The sequence below is a fragment of the Elephas maximus genome, chromosome 3, assembly GCF_024166365.1.
Source record: "Elephas maximus indicus isolate mEleMax1 chromosome 3, mEleMax1 primary haplotype, whole genome shotgun sequence".
Classification (NCBI taxonomy): domain Eukaryota; kingdom Metazoa; phylum Chordata; class Mammalia; order Proboscidea; family Elephantidae; genus Elephas; species Elephas maximus.
The window spans coordinates 88,949,281-88,961,143 of NC_064821.1; the positions used below are offsets into that span (position 1 = coordinate 88,949,281).

Genomic DNA, 11,863 nt, shown 5'->3' on the forward strand with positions numbered 1-11,863 from the left:
TGGTTCCTTGTGAGTCCAGGTCCATCTGGGTCACATTCCAGGACAGGGAATAATGGCTCCAATATTATCTCCTAAATCATTCCCTCGTTTTGATCAGAAATTGGAGATAATACATCGATGATCAATACCTGGACTTAGTCGAGCTCCTAGATGGTGGCCATGGCAGGCTCTTTAAACTCAGATTTTTCTACCAGAAACCATCTGGTTCTTCATGAGGATCTCCAGTAAGAGTTGTGTTCTTATCAATCCCATTGTCGAAATGAGCAGACTATGTGTACATCAGCATTTTAGCTCGAGGCCTTCTTTTGCCTTTTAAGTATGTAAGACAATAGAAGATAAGTTTTATTATGCCTAATACTACCAGGACAGTTGTAAGGATTTTAGTTTTCTTTATGTTGAGGTGTAATCCATACTGAAGGCTGTAGTCTTAGATCTTCATCAGTAAGTGCTTCAAGTCCTCTTTACTTTCAACAATCAAGGTTGTGTCATCTGCATATCGAAGGTTAATAATTCTTCCACCAATTTTGATGCCACCTTCTTCTTCAGATAGTCTGGCTTCTCAGTTTATTTGTTGAGCATACAGATTGAATAAGTATCTGATAATAAGTATCTGATGCACACCTTTCCTGATTTTGAACCATGCAGTATTCCCTTGGTCAATGTACAGGTTCCTCTTGAGTACAATTAAGCATTCTGGAATTCCTGTTCTTCACAGTGTTATCCATAATTTGTTATAATCCACAGAGTTGAATGCCTTTGCATAATCAATAAAACACATGTAAACATCTTTCTAGTATTTTCTGCTTTCAGCCAAGATCCATCAAACATCAGCAAAGATACCCCTCTTGTCTTCTGAATCTGGCTTGAATTTTTGGCAGTTCCCTGTTGATGTACCGCTGCAAGCATTTTTGAATTATGTTAAGTAAAATTTTACTTGTGTGCGATACTGATGATATTGTTTGATAATTTCCACATGCTGTTGGATCACCTTTTTTTGAAATGGGCACAAGCATGGATATCTTCTAGTTGGTTTGCCAGGCAGCTGTCTTCTAAATTTCTTGGCATAGAGGAGTGAACACCTCCAGTACTGCATCCATTTATTGAAACATCTCAATTGGTATTCTGTCAATTCCTGGAGCCTTGTTTTTCGCCAACTGCCCTTTTTTTTGGGCCTTCAGTGTAGTTTGGACTTCTTCCTTCAATACCATTAGTTCTTGATCATATGCTGCCTCCTGAAATGGTTGAACATCAACCAGTTCTTTTTGGTATAGTGACCCTGTGTACTCCTTCCATCTTCTTTTGATGCTTCCTGTGTTATTCAATATTTTGCCCATAGAATCCTTTAATATTGCAACCCGAGGCTTGAATTTTTTCTTTAGTTCTTTCAGCTTGAGAAATGCTGAGCGTGTTCTTCCCTTTTGGTGTTCTAACTCCAGATCTTTGCACATTTCATTATAATACTTTACTTTGTCTTCTCAAGCCACCCTTTAAAATCTTATGTTCAGCTCTTTTACTTCATCATTTCTTCCATTCACTTTATTTTTATTGTGCTTTAAGTGAAAATTTACAGGTCAAGTTAGCTTCTCATACAAAATTTATACACACATTGTTATGTGATCCTAGTTACTATTCCTATAATATGTCAGAACACTCCTCCTTTACACCCCAGATTTCCCTTGTTCTTTCAACCAGCACCTGTCCCTTTCTGCCTCCTCATCTCACCTCCAGACAGGAGCTGCCCATTTAATCACGTTTTTTTTTTTTACCTACTTGATACTCTTCACAAGTATCATTTTATGTTTTATAGTCCAGTCTAATCTTTGTATGAAGAGTTGGCTTTGGGAATGGTTTTAGTTCTGGGTTAAGAGAAAGTCCAGGGGCCTCTTCCGTTCACTTTAACTACTCTACATTCAAGAGCAAGTTTCAGAGCCTCTTCTGACGTCCATTTTGGTCTTTTCTTTCTTTCCTGTCTTTTTAATGACTACTATGAATTGAATTGTGGCCCCCAAAAATGTGTGTCAACTTGACTAGGCCATGATTCCTAGTGTTGTGTGGTTTTCCACCATTTTGTGATCTGATATGATTATCCTGTGTGTTGTAAATCCTAACCTCTATGGTGTTAATGAGACAGGATTATAGGCAGTTATGTTAATGAGACAGGACTCAATCTAAAGGATTAGGTTATATCTTGAGTCAATCTCTTTTAAGATACAAAAGAGAGAATTGAGCAGAGAGGAGAGTGACCTCAATATTACCAAGAAAGTAGAACCAGGAACAGAGCGTGTTCTTTGGACTTCGGATTTCAGAGCTGAGAAACTACTAGACCCAGGGGAAGACTGATGCCAAGATACATGGAAATCTCTAAGGAATGCCCACACACAGATGTTGAGAGGAGAAAAGGACCTTCCTCCAGAGCCGATAGAGAGAGGAAGCTTTCCCCTAGAGCTGGCACCCTGAATTTGGACTTCTAGCCTCCTAAACGGTGAGATCATCATCATCACGAGTAAGTTTATGTTTGTTAAAGCCATACACTTGTGGTATTTCTGTTATAGCAGCACTAGATGACTAAGACAGTGACCTTTTGCTTTCTTCATGTATGATGAACTTGATGTCATCCTACAACTCGTCTGGTCTTTAGTCATTAGTGTTCAATGCTTCAAATCTATTCTTGAGATTGTCTCCAAATTGAAGTGGGACATACCCAAGGTTGTATTTTGGTTCTTATGGACTTGTTTCAATTTTCTTTAGCTTCATCTTGAACTTGCGTAGGAGCAATTGATGGTCTGTTCTGCAGTCGGCCCCTGGCATTGTTCTGACTGATGATGTGGAGCTTTTCCACGGTCTCTTTCCGCAGATGTGGTGAATTTAATTTCTGTGTTTTCCATCTGGTGAAGTCCACGTGTATAGTTGCCGTTTCTGTTGTTGAAAAAAGGTATTTGCAATGAATAAGTTGTTGGTCTTGCAAAATTTTATCGCGCAATCTCTGGTTCTCTGGTGTTGTTTCCATCACCAAGGCCGTATTTTCCAAGTATAGATCCTTCTTTGTTTCCAACTTTCACATTATGAATGGGAGAAATTGGAGGGAAAAAATGAGAGCGGGCACCAAGCAAGTCCAACACCTAGCAGAACAAATTACCCTAGTTTTCAAGGCTTGAAAATCATCTTCTGTTCTCTAGAACCATCTAGGCAATGACCCTGCCCTCAAGGCTGTGGGTGTTGGCCATGGTCTCTGGATTCTGAATGGAGACCCTTTGGCCCTGGGCTTCAGCCCCACCTTCTAGGCACACTGGGACGGCAACTTCGCTCCCTAGGCTTTGGGAGACCCCATTGTCCTAATCCGTCTGAGTGGCAACTCCACCCTCTCTGCTCTGGCAGGCTTCATTCTTCTGTCCCTTACACATGGCAATTACACTGCCTCAGCTTTGGGTGGTGCCCCATCCTGTTGGTCAACTTGAATGGCAGCCCCATACTCCAGAATCAAGTTGGTGGAGTTGGTTGAAACTTAGGAGGCTATGGCTCTGCTTGATCTCAAGCTGGTCTATGGATGGTCCTTTTGTTTTCTTGGAGGACAACGGATATAACTCCTTTGGTCTGTTTCCTGCCTGTAGAATTCCAAAAGGCAGACAGCTTTCCTTCCTTTCATCCTGTCTCTGTCCCCTTCAGTCTAAGCTGATGGGTTTTCTGCTGTGGTAGTTGGGTTAGATTCATCAGTCACAGGCTTAATTTCTTTAAGAAAAACTGTGTAGCCACATCTTTGGTAAAAATTCTAGAACATGTGTCCTGAGTTTGTACAACAGAATTTTCCAAGTCTTTAAGTTTTGTTTTCATTTTGTACAATTCTATTTTAAGTCCATCTCTTTCCTCTCACATTTTACTGTAAGTGGCAAAGAGAAACAATGCAGCCCCTTTAAGATCTTGCTTAGAATCTCCTCAGCCAGATATCCAAGTTTATCTCTTACAAGTTCTACCTTCCACCAAACATTTGAACATAATTCAGACAAGTTCTTTGCCACTGCATAAAAAGCATTATCCTTCCTCCATTGTCCAATCACACGTTCATCATTTTCTTTTAAAGCCTCACCAGAAGCACCTTTAATGTCCACATGTCTGGCAACATTCTGTTGCTGGCACCATATGTATTCTTAAGATGATAGAGACTTTCTCTGTAGCTCTCCTCACTTCCGAATCCTCACCAGAATTGCCTTTGACGTCCATAATTCCACCAACAGTCTGTTCGAGGCAGTATAGGCTTTTACTGTTGGGTACCTTGAAGCTCTTCCGGCCTTTACTCATTACCCATTTCCAAAATCATTCCATATTTTACATATTTGTTAGAGCAGCACCCATTCCTGGTACCAAATTCTGTCCAGTTATCTAATGTTGCTATAACGGAAATACCACGAGTGAGTAGCTTTAACAAACAAATTTATTTTCTCATGGTTTGGTGGCTATAAGTCTGAATTCAGAATGCTGGCACTAGAGGAAGGCTTTCTCTATTGGCTCTGGAGAAAGGCTCTTGTCTCTTTCTAGCTACTGTTCCCCAGGGGTGGCATCTGTCTTCCCCTATCTCTGCTTGCTAGCTTAATCTGCTTTTATATCTCAAGAGACATTGATTTAGGACACATCCTATACTAATATTACCTCATTTACATAAGAAAAAAGCCAGTATAGGGGTTAGGATTTACAATACATATTTTGGGGGGACACAATTCAACCCATAACACTGACCTCAGCAAAGCTACTTGATCTCGCTGAACTTCAGTCTCTTCATTTGTGAAACAGAGAATATTATTGGGATGACTCAATAAGAAAAGCCCGGAGGAAGAGTGCTTGACACACTACCTAGTGGTGAAGATTAGGCCAGTGATAGCCATTATAATTTCTCAGCTTGTGCTTGCACACTTCCATCGACAGGGGGCCCACTGAGGTTCTGTTTTTGAATACCTCTGATGTTAGAAAGTTCTTCCTCTTATTGAACTAAAATCTGTAGATCGTGTGATGTGTGGTTGAGTGCAGGGATTTTAGAGTCACACTGCTTGGATTAGAGTCCTGACTCCATCACTTATACTCCAGAAAAGTTTGGGAAGTTACTTAACCTTTTGGTTAAGCTTCAGATACTTTATCCATAAATTAAGGATAATAGTAGTATCTATCCCATAGATGAAGATAAAGTAAGAATGCGTGTAAATTGTGTATGGCATATAGAAAGCGTTCAATATTACCATCGTCATCACAATCCTTATCATTATTATTTTTCTTTATTGCCTTCATCGATCATAGGAATGACCTCTGGAACAATATGGAATGAGCTTTCTTCAGACACATGAAAATAGTTTTGATGTCCTGAAGATTTTTTCCTTAATTCGTTTAATAAATAGTTGTATACAGCCTGCTATGTTTTAAGCAAGTATTAAACACTTTAGATGCAGAGCAGAATGCTACCTCAGGGCTCCATACACTCTTGGTGACTCCATCCCTTCCTGAGCTCCACCTGGCCATCAGCTGAAAAAAGTAAGGACAGGTCCCCAGAGTGCTTTGTATTTATGGCAAGAAGACTTTCACTTTTTCTCCCCCGCCCCACACTCACCTTTTTTTTTTTTTTTTTAATACAGTGCGTTTATGCCTTTGCCTATCCCTTTACATTTAGCCTTGTTGAATCACTTCATTTTAGATGTTTTGCTAGTATACTGCATAGAGTTGGTTTTTGCTTTGTGAGCCAATTTGTAAATTTTATTCTTTTAATTGCTTTCGTAAGCACTTGTTGCCACTGATGCATTTGGTCTCAGTCTCAGCCCTGTCAAGCTATTTTACTGTATGTATTTTATTTACTGTGTTTCCTTCACTGCGTGGTCTCTTCTTTGTTCTTTTGTTCTTCTTTTAATTTTTTCTTGTTGTTGCTTGAAGAAATAAATGATTTTTTCATATTGAATTAACTCCAGCTCATGGTGAGTCAGCTCCAACTCATGGTGACCCCATGTGTGTCGGAGTAGAACTATGCTCCATAGAGTTTTCAATGGCTGATTTTTTTAAAGTAGTTCACCAGGGCCTCCTTTCAAGATACCTCTGGGTAGACTCGAACTTTCACCATTTCAGTTACCAGCCAAGTGTGTTAACTTTTGCACCACCCAGGGATTTCTTTTGTATTTAGGAAGGTTTACATTTTAATTTTTACTGAATAATTTTAATATCTAAACTGTTTGGGGGTTTAATTCTACTGTTTGTTGTTTCTGATGACTCTTGTTCAAGGAGGCTTGTTATTAAGTTTTGTGGTTATTTTTGTTACCTGTTATAATTTTCTAATAAGTCTTCTATTTGAGTATAAAACAGAAGTGATCAAATTATTAGTGTACTACTTAAAGAATTCTCACAAAGTGAAATACTTGTGTGTTATTACCACCCTTTCAAGAAATATAACATTACCAGCATCTCTGAAACCCCCATCTTCCTTGAGTAATCACTGTTCTGACTTCTAAAACCATGGATTAGTTTTCCAGTCTTACAATGTGTACTCTTTTGAGACTGACTTTTTTCTCTCAACATTGTATTTGTGAGATTGATCCATGCAGTTCCCTGTAGCAGTGGATTGTTCACTGTTGTTGCTTTATTGTATCCCGTTGTATACATATATAGCAATTTATCTGTTCTGGGTGGGTTGGGTACTTGGGATAGACAACTGGATTGTCTCTAATTTGGGGCTATTACAACAACACAGCTATAAACATTCTTGGTGCTTTTATGTACATACTTCTGTTCATTTGCTGAGTCATAGGGTGTATGTATATTTTCAGCTTTAGTCAGCATAAAAATGACTTGGCAAGGGTGTTGTCTGACCTCTTCCAACTTCACAAAGAGATGTTAAAAAGCAAAGATGTCACTTTGAAGACTAAGGTGGGCCTGACCCAAGCCATGGTATTTTCAATCACTTCATATGCATGCGAAAGCTAGACAAAGAATAAAGAAGACCAAAGAACTGGTACATTTGAATTATGGTGTTGGCAAAGAATATTGAATATACCATGATTGCCAGAAGAATGAACAAATCTGTCTTGGAAGAATTACAGCCAGAATGTTCTTTAGAATCGAGGATGGTGAGACATCATCTCACATACTTTGGACGTGTTATTAGGAGGGACCAGTCCTTGGAGAAGGACATCATGCTTGATAAAGTAGAGGGTCAGCAAAAGAGAAGACTCTCAGTGAGATGAATTGACACAGTGGCTGCAATGATGGGCTCAAACACAGCAACGATTGTGAGGATGGTGCAGGACTGGGCAGTGTTTCATACTGTTGTATGTAGGGGTTGCTATGAGTAGGAACCGACTAGACGGCACTAACAACGATAATTACATGTATGTTAGTTTTTTTTCACTATGTTACGTATATATTTTATACCCTGTTCTGCATTTTCCACTCCTTTTTCTCTCACTTTCAATCCGAATACTTTCTTTGGACCTGATTCACCAGTCCTCTTCAGCTATGTCTGATACGCTGTTAAATACATCTCTTGAGTTGTTAGTTTCAGTTATTTTCCAGTTTCAGGATTTCCTCTGATTTTTAATAATCATTTTTTCTTATTTCTTGAATATATTAACCATGATTGTTTCAAAGACTATGTTTGATAATTCCAATATCTGAATCTCCTACGGATCTGTTTCTATTGTCTATTTTTTCTTCTTAGTTTTTGGTCATTTGGTTTTGTCTCAGGAGACAAGATTAATAATATTTTTGTTGAATACCAGACATTGTATATGAAAATTGTAAAGATAATCTAAGGCTCTGAATGGTCTTATCTTCCTCTAGAGGGGATTTTATTTTGCTTCTGGCAGATAGTTAACATCATCAGGACATGTCATCTTAATTCAGTCAGAAATTAGGCTGATTCAAATTTGGATTTTGTGAAAGCTGTTCTATTTCTAGCTTACCTTTACATCTAGGGTATCAAATTTCTGAGGTCCAACTCAAGGCGTAAGGTGTTTTTTACTAGGACTCCCTGCTCCTTGGTGTAGACTCTGAACTCCGGTTTTTGTCCCCTAACCCCTTAAGACAAGTGGAAATCCTATTCAATTTCTCGGCCTCCCAGCTATCACCTGTTGCTATCAAGTCAATTCTGACTCATAGTGACCCGACAGGACAGAGTAGAACTGCCCCATAGGGTTTCCAAGGAGAGGCTGGTGGATTCGATCTGCTGACCTTTTGCTTAGCAGCCAAGCTCTTAACTACTGTGCCACCAGGGCTTCTCAGCTATCACGGTAGAGCTGAATTTCTCTTGCTCACCTCCCTGTACTTTTTCCTCTCTGGGATCTTAATCTTAGCCCCTCAGGTTCTTGCTGTCTTGGGAGATTGCTGATGATTTCAAATAGATTAAAAAAAAGTTTTTTTTGTCAAGTATTTCTAGCGCTGAGCAGGAGGGCTGTCTGCAACAAGCTATTCTGCCTTTATTAGAAGTAGAAAAACCCGATTGTGTTTATTGTCAGCTTTTGATCATGCCTAGTTAGTTAGTTACAAGATCCCTGGTTTGAGGCTTGATGTGCATCTGCTTCCGACGGTGCTTGGAGGACCTCTCAGTCCAGGACCATTTGTTACTCAATATGAGGTTTTCTGGATCATGCAAGTGGTATGATTTTGAACCCCATACGTAAGTGGCTACAAATTCTCAGGGGAGACTTCTTTCTTTTTTTCTTTTTGCCCAGAGTTAAAGCTAAAACAACCAAGTTCTCTTGTCATCTTCCTTTGTGGGTTGAATTTTTTTTTTCTAGTTCAGTCTTTGATTGAGCATGTAGCCCTTTGAGGATTTTGGCTTTGTTTTGAGTTTCCATTCCAGTTCTTAACATTGAGGGGGCTCATGGCCCTGTTTCCTGTTCCCTAAGGCTTTGAATAACTAGGGATAGGCCTCAGCTCCTGCATCCTTCTCTGGATTTGTGCTCTTGCCTTTTCTTTGATTTCTGATTTTCTATGAGCTATGCATTTTAAGTATTTAAAAAAATATATTTTATGCAGCCTATTACCAGGGTTTTTAGGATATCTAGTTTACTACATTGCTGGAAACAGAAGATACCCATTTCTTCTACTGTGTGGTTTCTAGAACATCCCAGTGGCTCTTCCTTTGGCATCTCCATTTAGTTAATATCTCTTTTCCCTGTGAAGACCAGCCCCAGTACAGTTCTTGAGATATGACCTGACCAGCCCAGAGTACAAGGCGATCATTATTTCCCTTATTCTGTATGCACTCTGTAAACTCATGTAGCCTAGGAATACATCAGAGTATTGAACACTGGGACACTCTTAATTTACTTGGAGTTTGTGCTTAACTAAACATATCTTTTCTGTAGATGTTTTTACTTTTTTGAAATGTAAATATAGGACTTTTTTTTTTTTGAATATTTTGTCTGTTTTTTGTCTTTTGATCAGCCATGAATATACCCAAATATACTATTTCCCCACTCATTATTTCTCAATTGCTTACCAGGTTAAAATTAGAAGCCTTGTCAGGTACTCTGCAATGGAGGAACAGGCAAAGGCAGCACTCCACAAAACCTCCAAGGCCAGCGGCCTAAAACAGCCTGGGCCTAAGGAGGAGGAGCTTGTAGGGAGCTCTAACACTTTCCCTTTAACACCCTTTGGCAGGTTCTGGTAGATGTGCCCTGTACCACAGACCGCCACTCCCTTCACGAGGAAGAGAACAACATCTTTCAACGGTCGAGGAAGAAGGAGCGTCAGATTTTGCCTCTGCTGCAAGTGCAGCTTCTTGCGTGAGTGGTAGATTTACAAAAACTCAGAATGTTGTGCCAGAGTGCTCTAGGGGTCTGGTCACTGGGGGGCTGAGAAACTGGAAGTTCTTGCGGAGACCATGACCCATAGGGGAGTCTTCTGGGTAGGGATCTGTCTGAAGGAGACAAGACATTGTGGGATGGTTCTTTTCTGGAATTTAAAAGTCCAGTCTGGTAGGATATAAATACCAAGGCAGGCTATATGAGTTCACTTGTACTGTCTTACCCTATGCTACTCCCAGTATGGTGAGCAGCACATTTTTGAAAAATAGCTGCTGAGGTCAAGGCTCTGTAGGGCTGCGGTAAGTGCTCAGTCCATAGCAAGCATTGGGGTTTGGTCCATAACTGGAGCCAGAGGCCAGGGAATTGTTTCAAGAAGGCTTCCTGGAGGAGAGCCCATGGAGTAATGTTGGGTTGTTCTCTGCCTTGAGAATGACTTTTGAGGGAGTGTCATTGTGAAAAGGACTTCAGATGCCATCTGACCTAGCTACCCACCCACGGTAGACTCCCCTCTCTGTGCTTCCAGCTCCCTCTGTTGCCTTTCCACTTCTGGGAAGCTCGCTAGTCACTGCCTGTCTCTTTCTTTGATTTCAGGGCAGGACTCCTTGCCACCAAACCAGGAGGCTACGCTGTCTATTCCACCTGTTCACTCTCACACTTACAGAATGAGTATGTGGTGCAAGGTACCATCGAGCTCCTGGCCAATCAATACAGCATTGAAGTTCAGGTTGAAGACCTGACTCACTTCCGAAAGCTTTTCATGGACACATTCTTTTTCTTCCCATCCTGCCAGGTGGGAGAGCTGGTAATTCCAAACCTCATGGCCAATTTTGGGCCTATGTACTTTTGCAAATTGCGTAGACTGACATAGTATCACCCTGTCCCTAAGGCCCTGGTGTAGGAAGAGAAAGAGTGTACTCTGTTGGAGGGTACCAGAAAGTGAAACCAGTGGTGGAGATGCACTCCGGGTCCTGTCTGCATCCTATCCAAGTCTTTCTGCAGATAGTTTTCAGCAGAGAAAGTGGGAGTTTTTCTGTCCTGCTTTCTAGTTATGGACCATCAGCAGGTTTCTAACCTATTCATGCCCTACCCTCTACGTGTCTCCAAGCCTATGCTAAAGGTTCCTGCCCCACTGGGGGCTTGAGAGGAGGAATCAGTGAGCCTGGCTACATATGAAGCTGCAAACTTGGGAAGAAGCCTTTAGTCAGTAAAAATTTTTGAAGCTCCACAGAGCTGATACTATAGTTGGAGGCCTCATGTCAGTCCAAGTACTGTTGGTTCCATTGGTACCAGCAGCTCCTGAGCACTGACTGCTAGGATTAGTTGCCCAAATCCCAGAACCTCAGCCTCCTTACAGGCTTCTGGTTACAGAGCCACCTGACCAGTCTGGAGCAGCCTATAGGCCCAAACAAGCTTACCTCATTTCTTCATATGGCCTATGATCTGATTAAGGAACAAGTAACTAAAAATGTTAAGCCAGTGTACAATCTGCTTACTTACTCACATTGAAAAAGCTCTTCTGAGCTAAATAATTCTAGCAAGTCTTCCTGCTGTCACCAGTACTGCTGCCCAAATGTGACTAGGAAAGCTGCTCCTGCCACAGGGCTACCATACTCTTTTGTATGTTTCTTCCTTTGTTCATTCATCTAGCAAGTATTCCTTGAGATCCTGCTGTATGACAAGTAGCTAGGATGCTGCTGGAGATGTAGCAATTGAGACTGTGGGAGATAATCAGCCCTCTTCATTCTTTGGAATGGCAGATGTCATCCTCCTGCTTTCTGAACACCTTGGAATCTCCTAATGTCTTTGGTTTTGTTTTGTTACATATATATACATATATGTATGTATATATATATATATATATATATATATATTTTTTTTTTTTTTTTTTTTCTCGGTTCCTGGTCTGTGGCTGAATTCTGGTGCCAGTTCTTTGACCACCCTGAAATCCCTCAGATTTGCCTCAACGTTACAGGGCCTCACCTCACACAGTGTGTGTTCAGGGACAGCATTACATCATTTACCAACTGTATGCTAGTTATGTTGTTTTTGTAATTTTAGCCAAAAAAAGGTAATCCTTTAATTGCAGAGACATT

General features: G+C 40.5%; 1 protein-coding gene across 2 annotated transcripts in view; it reads left to right on the plus strand.

Moving 5' to 3' along the window:
• NSUN4 (NOP2/Sun RNA methyltransferase 4) overlaps positions 1 to 11,605 on the plus strand; it is a 29,336-nt gene extending 17,731 nt beyond the window's left edge. Inside the window, exons 5-6 of one of the 2 annotated variants that reach the window (XM_049879185.1) lie at positions 9,625 to 9,749; positions 10,362 to 11,605. In XM_049879185.1, coding sequence (XP_049735142.1) covers positions 9,625 to 9,749; positions 10,362 to 10,638 — 402 coding nt within the window. In that variant the 3' untranslated portion in view covers positions 10,639 to 11,605. The remainder of the gene's footprint in view (positions 1 to 9,624; positions 9,750 to 10,361) is intronic. The other variant, XM_049879187.1, reaches the window with a different exon arrangement.
• The last annotated feature ends 258 nt before the right edge of the window (positions 11,606 to 11,863 follow it).